Source organism: Cynoglossus semilaevis, chromosome 10 (genome assembly GCF_000523025.1).
Source record: "Cynoglossus semilaevis isolate Cse_v1.0 chromosome 10, Cse_v1.0, whole genome shotgun sequence".
Classification (NCBI taxonomy): Eukaryota; Metazoa; Chordata; class Actinopteri; order Pleuronectiformes; family Cynoglossidae; genus Cynoglossus; species Cynoglossus semilaevis.
Window position 1 is genome coordinate 13,483,558 of NC_024316.1, and position 10,040 is coordinate 13,493,597.

Here is a 10,040-nt window from a genome sequence, read left to right on the forward strand (position 1 = left end):
CCTCGGCCTCCACTGACAGGGCATCTGTCTTCATTAAAGCTCAGCCAGTGTGCATGACAGCCACTGAAATGCTAGTGTCTTCACGATTAATGAAGACAGATGACTCCCCTCAAGAGGCAGTAAAAAGGAACAAAAAGGCAGGAGTATGAACAAACAGGAAAAATACAGAAAAAAAAGTGGAACCAAATTTTAAAAAAAAACAAAAAAACTCCCTGTAACACGAAGACAGCTCCACTGTTTATCCCTCTGCTGCATATTTTAGTCTTGATTGTTTTTCCACTGTCATATCTGGCTTGGATTCTCCCATCACATCACACACACACACACACACACACACACACACACCCACTCCTTTTCCACTCTCACACGCTGTCTCACAGCCGTAGCGGCCCCCTGGAAGTGTATGGAAATGGACCCCAGTTTTGTCTGTCCAAAGACAGGCCTGTTGAATGAGAAACTGACAGAGGAAAGAGCAAAAAAAAAAAAAAAAAAGAAAGAAAGAAAAAGAAAGAAAGAAAAGATGGGCTAAAAATAACCCCCGGCTTTTCTCTGCGTTGGCATTCCACAACTCTAATTTATTCATCTATTTATCCAGTAAATTATTCATCTATTTATTAATTCATGGCTAGAAGATTATCATTCTCCGTCTTGTATGGAGGAGCATAAACAAAGTGCTGAACAGTGAAGCCCTGCACTGGGAATCATCCTTCATAATAAAGAGGCCACGCTCGCCATTATCTTTTCATGAGAAATACACAACTGTGGCCGAACTTGACAAGGTGTCCACAGAGTCTAACCAAGGAGACACACACACACACACACACACGTGTATAACACACTGTCCATATTATATCATAGCAGGCAGCTTTTTTCTCAGATGACTGAGCATGTGAGAGAAGAGAAGAGAGAAGAGAGAAGAGGAGACTATATGTCTGTCTGTGTGTCCCAGTCCTTTCCTGTGTTACACTGTAGCCCCTGACAGCAGCCCCCTTAGCCAGGCCCTGAGGGGTAAACAAGTCAGTAATATGAGATAGAGGGAGAGAGAGAGAGGGGGAGGGAGAGAGAGAGAGAGAGAGAGAGGGAGAGAGAGAGAGTCACGGTTGTGTCATGCAAGAAAATACAAACAGGATGCCACTTACACTGAATGCTCGCACTGCCTGTCCAAGCGAAGGGGTTCAGCCCCGCAAAGAAGGGGCTTGCCTTCCGTAGCATGCACGCACCGCGGCTGCTGACATCATACAGCTGACGGGGGCCCATTCCCAGAGCCTCCATACAGTCGAACATGGCAGCCCTCCCACCGGCCACAACCTACAGCAGAGAAAATCACTACCAGTCTGTCTGTCCCCCTGTCCTGGATGCGTCCTGTCCTGTCCTGTCCTGTCCTGCTTCCACTGCTCACGTCACTGGCTGAGGCAGTGACAACAACAGTCGGCAGCAACAGCTAGCAGGAGCTGCTGTCCTCACTTATGTCTCACTGTCCCTCCGTCTGCCTGTTCTGTCCTGACACTGTCCTACTTTCTCTCTTTCCTCCTCAGCTGGACTGCTGATCTGGTTCCTGCCTGGCTGAGCTGACTGTTGTCTCCGACTCCCTGTCTCCCCCTGCCCTTGGGTGAGCTGCTCCCTGTCTGCCGTAACAGACCTAAATACCAGCCTCTCACGGCTCTCGCTGAGCCCCAGACATGGTGGAGCAAACCAACTGCCTCTGCATGACGCTCAGAGAGGGGGTGGAGAAACCGAGTGAGCGAGAGAATACCAGAGAGGGAGGGATAGAGGAACCAATCCTGAGGAAGGGGATAGAGGAGGAGGAGGAGGGGGAGGAGGGGAGCGAGGAGAGGGGGATGACCAGCGGAGCCAGCACTGGCCAAAGAACTGATCCGTGTGGAGGACAAACTTTATTCTCATTTTTCTCCGGCCTTTTTCAGCCCTCGCTGCTTTTGTGTTTCATATTTCAACCCCAAGCGCAAACAAACACAGCCCCCCCCCCCCCAATCAGCTCCCATTCAGACCCTGTCCCTTCTCTGTCCGTCATTACATCGCACCTCCCCCCAGTACCCTTGCAGTAAATATGAGCCCCCTCCCCTCCCTTCCCTCAGCCTCCGTTCCTAATCATAACCACATTGAAGTCCAGCCACAGGCCCGGGTTTGTACGTGTGTGAGAACGAGAGCCAGAGACAGAGTCGCAGAGACAGAACATTGTGCTGTGGTTGAACCCAGGAACCAGATGCCAGGACCCGATCCCTCCCTCTTTCCCAGAGTGTCGGAGTGAACGCAGGACGAGCAGTTTTTTCTCTGCGTCTCCCTCTGGAAGTGCTTCAACAGTGATGGATGAGCGTTGCCTCGCTCAATCCCCACAGTGCATTTACACAGACAAATACTCCCAATATACAAACACACCATGTGCTAGACACACTTCTCGGAGGCTCACTTGACCTTGTTTGTGATTTATTCCTGGACGACACTTGCAACGACGTGCGCGGAAAATACAGGAGGTGCAAATGTGATAAGTTGTTGTCAACATAAATGCTGTATTAACAGCTAACCTAAAATAACGCATCGCTGGGTCTACGACCGCGATAGTCGGCCATCCAACGTTGCCCCCCCACCACACACTTTTTTGTTTTGTTTTTAAACATAGGTTGTTGTGTGTACTGCTAAAAGCAATTCAATTTAAAGCACAGCCGCTCACTCACAGTGATGTTAAATCAAAGGAAATCAATAGGAGGTCTGCGGTCAATGAAACAGCCTGTCACTGGCCCTAACTGTTGCTCCGCAGACAGATAGACTCTTGCTGGGCTAAAGCAAACAGCCTGATACAATGGGAGATCTATGATAATAGAATGGCTCGAGCCTGTGGTCCCTGCACATTCATCTCCCCCTGTCAGGCCAGCACAAGTGGTACGGCCCAGCAGGCAAAAAAGACACCATTTCCTGTCAATCTGTGCTGCTGGCTATGCTCTCCATAAACACACAGTGCCCTCCCTCCCTTCCTCCACCCCCTCCCCCTTCCCCCCTCTCACCCACTCACAGCCCTCCCTCCTCCTCTGTCTCACACTTCATTCTTTTTCCTGTCTTATGAAAGAAACCATGCTTTCACCTTTGGGGCTGAACTGAATGATTTTTGATTGAAATGTTTATTGACCTAAAAGCTGCAGTTCCTGCAGTTCAGTCCCCCGCCGTTTATTTTCCCAAGCTGGCACACACACACACACACACACACACACACAGAGTGATTTTCCAAAAAAGACTTTCATGTGTTTCATCTTTCTTCCTGAAGGTCGTACACATTCAACAAAAGTCCATTAATATCTCAATTTGTCTCTGAGTTTCTTTGATGCTGAGCTTTTGAATTCTTCTGTAATATATATCATTAGTGAAGTGGCCACTGCCCAGAGGGACATGTTCAAATATAAATGAATCCTGTTGTAAAATTACAGAGGAGACAAACGAGAGCTAAGTTTAGGTCTTATAAATGTTAAAGGTAACAGCTAAAAAAAAGTAACAAGAGCTTCAACTAGCGAACAATAATATACTTAGCTGAATAATAAATGTTTAGTAAATAATTAGCAAAAAAAAGTTTCTATGGACCATCTGAAGGTGAGCTGAAGGTTAAAACATCAAAACGTCAAAAAATGCTAAACGTTCAAATGTAAAAGCTTCAAAATACATTGTCAAATGTCTAAAAAAACCCACACAAATATTAGCACGCTCAATGCTAAATATTGGTCTGGATAAAGATTGTCAAAAAAACACAAAAAAAAATACACCATAACACCATTATGGCGCTCACACACACAAACACACACAGCTCCTTTGTTGCGCCCCGTGGTAAACAACATCAGTAGTTTCTGATGTTTCTGAAGTGTTTCTTCATACACTTGTCGAGCCATAAAGCCCGGCTTTATGACAGCGCAGACAGATGATTGAGGCTGTAGAACAAAGTGTGATAAGATGCCCCTGTTAACAGTTTGTTCCTAAAGCTTCCCTCACTTTCCTCCCTCCGACCCTCCACCCATTTGCAGAGCAATAAATTTCGGAAACAAAGTCCTGATCTGGATGCATTCAGATTAAATCACCACTGCCTCCAGTCACATATTTATGATCCACATGCATTCCTCTCACACTTGTCTATCGCCTCCTTCCTGTACCCCCGCCCCTCCTCCCTCTCCGTGTTTTCAAACAGCATCCTGGAAACTCACAGATAGCTGGAGCGCTAACCGTTCAACTCTTCTTCTATGTAACATCAGCGTTAAACGCCAGAGCTGCGCCGCGGGCCAACGAGCTGCAACACAATCCATTTATAATATCGTGCGCTCACACTCGAACCTCTTTTGTTTTGGGAGATTTATGGAGGCTGTTGGACTCACTCCTGGTTCTGACATTTCATTTTTCTGCCTTGGATACAATCGTTCAGACCGCTAACCCCAGGTTCTCCCCGTTTATTGGCGCTGGGCGTTGGGAGCAGAGTCTTCCAGCACTTCAGAGGCTTCACACAGTCAGTTTAGACATCTAATCTACACATTCTCCATACTTCTGCTGACCCAGGCCGGTTCCTGCCTCCCCTCCCTCCTGTCCTTCCTTCCCCAGCCAGAGAGGTTGAACTCTAGAAGAAACCCCCACTGGGCCACTAACTTTCCCCCCAAACTCATTCTGCCCTCCTTCTTTCGCTCCCTCACTCTCTGGCTCACAAGTCTCTGCATCACTTGTTTTTCTTTTTTCTTCCCCTCCCTCCTGTTTCTGCAAATACTCTATCCATTTCATCAACTTCCCCGTGGCCATTTTCCCCGACTGCATGATTTGTTTTAGTTGACAAAGTTCTCTTTTGTTTCTGGTTTTGGAAGTGTTTCATTTTCAGTGGCTGCCAACACGCCGCTCATTTTTGCGAGACTGCTGCTTTCAATCACACGTAAGTGCACGGTGTCGAGCACATCTGACCACATCCAAATGTTAACGTTCTTTCCATCTTAGGTGGAAGTGTATAGTTAGTGATGTTTTTGCTGTCGGACGGACAGCGACGCTCTCTCTCCGTCTCTCCGTCTGCTCTGAGCCACACACAGTCAAATCAGCCTTTACTACCGTCTGACACCCTGATGCCAATTACAGATAAGACGTAAACTCCACATTGTTGCCACTTCCTCTGTATACAGTCACTCAGGTTCCAGGCTGCCAGTCAACAACACAGTGGAGTGTAAGGCAATAAAGGCAGCTTGTTTTGAATGCCTGCGCACTAAACACAGCGTGGTGAGTTTGGAAGGAATGTGGAGCTTTTCCATCGCTGATGTGAGCATGTGTGCAGTGTGTGGACATGTTGAAACAGATTGTCGGTGATGATAGAGACACTGAACACCAGTCCACAGCGGCCTCCCACAACAGCCAGATTCAGGTTACGCACACACTTAAACACACACACACACAGCTCCCCACAGCTCCCCCTGATAGGACACTGACATAACATTTTTATGCACAAATTCTTTGCATTTATCTCGGGGTCAAGGGTTTGTGTTTGTGTATGAACACATCACACAGACATGTATTTACTAAGACTCATTAAAAACGACTGAACGGATCCACTGCATACGTATTCATGTAAGATACAGGTAGGTGCAGTTACACTGGTGACCAGCAGGGGCTGCTTCCAAAAAACCCAGCAGACAGCTAACTTATAAAAAGTCTAATGTTCCATTTAAAAAAAAAAAAAACTTCCTTAAGAACAGAAACTAGAAGCTGTATGTTATCGTGGGACGAGATTTAAATTTTTTTTTTCTTTTTGATTTTCAAAACGATTTTATCTCGGTCCTACGATCACAGATTAGTGCAAACACACGGTGAAGTTACAGCTGTTTTGTGCAACATTTTAAGACATATTTAGTTCTGTATCCCCTCATTTGTCCAACTGCACGCTGTTGAAAGTGCTGTAGCTAATATTAGCTTCATTAGCTGTACGTGCTCACGGCAACATGTTTGGCACAGAGGTAATACTGCAGGCATAAAGCTGTTTGTTTACATACAACTATGATGTGATCATAAAGTAATGGAAAAAAAACACTACTGCACATCACTGCCACCTACTGGGTTGGAGTCTGAATCAGTGTTTCTGGTGTGCCAGAAATGTTATTTTTCTTTAACCAACTGAAATGAACACATTTAATATCCAGTCTGAGATTGAATTAAAATACAAAAGAATCAAATCTACGCCATGGATCTGTGTCCTGGTTTACTCTCCGTTATCAAAGTACTGTCCTGTTAAAGTCACATGTGATGTTCACGATCCTTACGTTCTTTCGTATCACATCCATCAATTCCTCCTCCGGTCACAGCTCTTACACATGTTCAGCTCTGACAGATATCAACTCACTCACTATATATTTCTTGAAGGTAAAGAACGCGTCACTGCTGATAGAAGAGGATAAAGGATAAGGTTTGACTTATGAGGCAGCAGTCATGTTTGACTCTGTTCACACGCTGGTCCCACCGACGGCCTAACAGAACTACTTCTTCTTAGAGTGTTATCAGTCTTGGCCAAATTAAAATACTCTCTCTCTCTCTCTCTCTGTCTCTCTCTCGCCTTATCTCTCTCTTTCTACTGCACTCTGAAGAATCTCTGCAGCCTCGCTGTAGCAGCGGGGGATAAGAACCTTCCATCCGGTTTCACTGGTTTGCCGTGTGCAGCGGCGCCTCCCGGTGCCCGCTGGTCCTTGCATCACCTCTCGCCATTGCGCGCACTCGGTCTTGCACGTGCCCGCAGAGGCCCATCGGAAAACACACATACGCCTCCCACTTTTAATAGTAGCCTCTTTATCTTCATCTGTCATCGTGTCAGAGCTGCAGTACGCTCGGCGGCCTCTCCCTTCACAACATCTGCTCACTTTCCACACATGCAGGCTCACACAAACACAAGCAAAGGATCCATAGGTTTACGGCGCTTAAGGAGAATAATCTCCAACTCACAGGAGGATAAAAAAAAAAGGATATCTGAGGTAAAAGTCAGGAGAGAGAGAAGGAGCAGAGTGGGGAAGGGAGAAAAGGCACTAAGCCCACAGGATTTAGATGGACGTGATCGGAAGGGCAGATATTCCGCTATCGCTCACAAAGCCTTGTGCCTCCAATGGCTGCTCTGGTTTTCTGGAAAAACAGAGTGAGCTTTACTGTCCACTCCCCCACTCCCCATGAACCATGGCCAGCGGTGGGTGAAAAATAAAAAGTGAGAAGAATCGATTTTCCAAAAGAAGTAGTAGAGCGCTTGTCATCCAGAGGCTTGTGGTTGCTTGGGGAGATGAAAGCCGGGATGTCAGTCCATGCAGAGCTGTTTATTAAAACCCAAAGAAGCTCCAGCCTCACTGACAGATGAAGGCTGCAGCCAAACAGCAGATGATGTGATCACACAACAATCCTCAAATTGCCTATTTGCTGTGTAGAACGTGGTCAAACGAGTGTAGAGAAGCCAGGAAGAAATGACTTTATCATCGCAGCGTCTGTCAGCGGCGGCTCACGCGCTCTCAGCGTAATTAGTTGTTAAATCATTTGTGGTATCAGCGCGTTAACATGGTGTCGGTAAAAATCGACTCTTGTGTTACTGTGCATTCAAATGATGCACTCAGCGATTCCAAAACACTGTGCTGCGACATGCTAGTGTGGAAAATGAACACGCTATGCTAGATATCTATCAATCTATCTATATATATTTGTATATATATAGTTCTATATACATTTAGCCCTCATATATATATGCCTATATATGACTGTCAAAGCTAACCTATTAATCAAGTTAATTTAATTTTTAAAGTCAATCTGCTTACATTTAATCAAGATTAATCGTGATTAATTATTGCTCCTTTGATAGCACTTACTTGTATTTTCACAAACTATATTTAAATCCCCATCAAGAACCAACTTTTAATAGCTTACATTCCAGGTTTTATTCCCATTGATTCCCATGAGTCCTGTTGATTCCGACAGAGCTTGCCCACAATGTCAGTGGAAAAACTGCCAACAGGCGAAGGAAGAGCTAGCTCACTTGTAGCACGCACACACGTGTGACCGAGTACGTTGAAAATGTCTGCTTAAACCAAGCGACAGTCGGCTACACGACCATTTCCTCCGCGAGTTTGATAAGGCCAATGAAAATGTGTTTGTTTTTCTCAGAAACCTGTTATGATAAGATATTCACTCCAGATAAGAGATGACAGCACTGATATCTATCACCCTGCTCCACACACACACACACACACACACCAATACCACACACACAAAACCCTTGCACTGCACTGAAACTTCCTGTAAATATCTTTGTAATTACATGCGAAGGCAACATTAGTCATGAGCCAAGGATGAATTGCGCAGGTTATGTATACAATCCTCGGTGGATGACATTAATTTCCAATGTATATGATGAAACTCTAGTGGTTTTTCTCCGAAATACCTCTGAAGTGATGTGCAAGTTCCCCCGTAGGCTCAGCCCATTTCCTCTACATCACCAATAAATCTAAACAGGCCTCTGAGATCTGCAAAGGTCAGAGATGGAAACGCTCTGCCCCAAATAATGAGGTGAAGACACAGGCGTTTCTGAGGGCAGTGCTGCCGCTTCACAAGTGAAACAAAAACAACCCCAACACCCCAGAATTGCAAATATTACAAAAAAAAAAATATATATATCAAAAAATAAAAAGAGGTTCTGTTAGGCAACTGTTAGGTTGTTGGGCAACTGCACATCCAGTTGCCCAATGGAACTCTCATAGACATAATCAGTGTCATAAAGTCAATGTTGTTACCGTAACAAAATTAGAGCTGGTGTGGCTAAGATCTTCACATTAGCTTTGAAAACAGCTCAGACGCTTCATAATTGTCATTATGAGACTGGGATGAAATTATACATACATATTGTGTGTTATGCAGCGTCTAAGTGGTTAGGTCAGGCATGGGCAAACTAAGGCCCGGGGGCCGGAAGCGGCCCGTTCATCTTTTTAATCCAGCCCACCAAATTATGTAATTTATTTATATTATCATTTTGCTTCTGCCTTTTCCCTGTAATACCCACGTTTCCCGAATAGATGGCGTAGAAAATGATTTTAGCATTTTAGCCTTTATAGATGACCTTTACGTGTGATTTTTTTCTTATAGATGACCTTTACGTGTGATTTTTTCTTAGTTCACACATGAACTAAAGTGTTGGTATTTATTTGGTATTTGCCGTCTTTCTCAAATATCTTTGCTTCTGCCGTTACCAGGAGCTGAGTGATCGATTCAGTTTCCTTTGCAGGTAAATACTGAACAGTAAATTCCTTCACACACACAATGAATCAATATTTAAATTTAAAACCCTCAAACTGATGGAAAGATGGGGCAGGGACACCTGTGTATATATGTGAACCAAAATATTATTATATATCAGCAAACACTCATGTTGAAACTCACTTTGCATTTACTGCAATACTCAACTATTTGCATAATACACAGGTCCATGAATTAGTGGTTTTATGTTAAACATAAGGCACAGTAAGGAGGATGGCACCGCCATGAATAAACACACGGTGTGGACCAACACCAAGGCCAATATCAACATCATCACTCAGTTGCTTAATAATTGTGCACACAAGCTTTTCACATCAATGTTTTTTACTGGTCGACCGTGAGAGAACCGCCGCCCGGCGTCAGAGAGAGAGAGCTCCGGTGTGCCACCACACATTCAAACGGTTGAAACTGTTTGGTTTTTTTGCTTATGTTGCTTCATTCTAACCTGCGGCAAAATACAACTAATGTGGCTGAGATTAGCATTATAAGAAAAAAGTGCTGCTGCAAAAATGTAGGAGGGCACATTTTTGGTGCTTGCTCAACAGATCACAGCCAGGACACGATTCTAACCTGTGATCTACTGATATCAGGTTTAAAATTTGAAAAAAAAGAGAGCTCACAGGAGCAGCCACTGAAATGTTTCAAAGATATCACTTTATCTTTCTGTGTTTATGGGGCAGATCATTGTCACCATTAAAAATAAAGAGACTGTTACACTGTTATAGTGAGGGGGCGGGGGGGGGGGGGGGGTCTTG

General features: G+C 44.8%; 1 protein-coding gene across 4 annotated transcripts in view; it reads right to left on the reverse strand.

Moving 5' to 3' along the window:
* rarga (retinoic acid receptor gamma a) overlaps positions 1–10,040 on the reverse strand; it is a 62,588-nt gene that overhangs the window by 18,628 nt on the left and 33,920 nt on the right. Inside the window, exon 1 of one of the 4 annotated variants that reach the window (XM_008318896.3) lies at positions 1,140–1,961. The exons of the other annotated variants lie outside the window; for them this stretch is intronic. Coding sequence (XP_008317118.1) covers positions 1,140–1,284 — 145 coding nt within the window. The 5' untranslated portion in view covers positions 1,285–1,961. Of the gene's footprint in view, positions 1–1,139; positions 1,962–10,040 lie in introns of those variants that run through there. 4 annotated transcript variants of the gene reach the window in all.